The following is a 1,042-nucleotide window of genomic DNA, read 5'->3' as shown; positions in this document are numbered from 1 at the left end:
GCAGCAGCAGCAGCAGCAGCAGCAGCAGCAGCAGCAGCGGGAAGGAGAGCAGCAGCAAGGAGAGCAGCGGGAAGGAGAGCAGCAGCAGCGGGAAGAAGAGCAGCAGCAGCGGGAAGCAGAGCAGCAGCAGCAGCAGCAGCAGTAAAAGTAGCAACAAGAACAACAACAGCAGCAGCAGCAGCAGCAGCAGCAGCAGCAGCAGCAGCAGCAGCAGCAGCAGTGTGAGTATTCCTGATGCTCGTGCTGCACTAACTGCTTTATATGAAGCAGCAGATGCTGCTGGCTGTCTTCGTCTTCCTTTTGAGTTTATAACGGAAGCAGATATACCTCCGCCCCCTGCAGCAGCAAACTCTGCAACTAAGCAGCAGCAGCAGCAGCAGCAGCAGCAGCAGCACGGCAGCAGCAGCAGCAGCAGCAAAAGCAGAAGCGGTAAACACAAGAAAGGGCAGACAGCAGCGGCTGCTAGAACTAAACAAGAGGCAAGGGATTCAACAGCAGCAGCAGCAGCAACAGCAGCAGCAGCAGCAGGAGCAGCAGCAGCATCAGCTGCTGCAGCAGCAAGTGCAGAGCAGCAGGAGAAGCAGACTGGGGATTCTTCCTCTTCGGCAGCGCAGCAGCAGCAGCAGCAGCAGCAGCAGCAACAGCAGCAGCGGCAGCAACGGCAGCAGCAGCAGAAACAGAAGCAGCAGCAGCAGCAGCGGCAGCAGCAGCAGCAGCAGAGCGAAGCAAACGAGGCGGTGTCTTGCACAGAAGAAGAATCAAAAGGACCCCATAAAGAGGCTGCTGCTGCAGTTGCTGCAGACGCTGCTGCAGCAGCAGCAGAAGCAGCAGCAGCAGAAGCAGCAGCAGAAGAAGCAGCAGCAGAAGAAGCAGCAGCAGAAGCAGCAGCAGAAGCAGCAGCAACAGAAGCAGCAGCAGCAGATAAGGAAACAACAAAAAGAGAAGAAGAGAAGCAACGACCTAGCGAGGCATCTGAGGCAGCAGCAGCACAAAGAGCAGCAGCAGAAAGACAACCAGCAACAGCAGCAGCAGCAGCAGGAGC

General features: G+C 57.1%; 1 protein-coding gene across 1 annotated transcript in view; it reads left to right on the top strand.

Annotated features, from left to right (window-relative positions):
• Positions 1 to 1,042, top strand: part of EMH_0037750 (DNA-binding protein, putative) — a gene marked incomplete at both ends in the record, with an annotated part of 5,967 nt that overhangs the window by 4,201 nt on the left and 724 nt on the right. Inside the window, one exon of the mRNA XM_013495211.1 lies at positions 3 to 1,042. Within this exon, the coding sequence (XP_013350665.1) occupies positions 3 to 1,042 (1,040 nt within the window). The remainder of the gene's footprint in view (positions 1 to 2) is intronic.

Source organism: Eimeria mitis, genomic scaffold (genome assembly GCF_000499745.2).
Source record: "Eimeria mitis Houghton genomic scaffold, Emh_scaff1471, whole genome shotgun sequence".
Lineage (NCBI taxonomy): Eukaryota > Apicomplexa > Conoidasida > Eucoccidiorida > Eimeriidae > Eimeria > Eimeria mitis.
The sequence above is the reverse complement of the archived record's forward strand: the minus strand, read 5'-3'. Positions and strand labels throughout refer to the sequence as shown.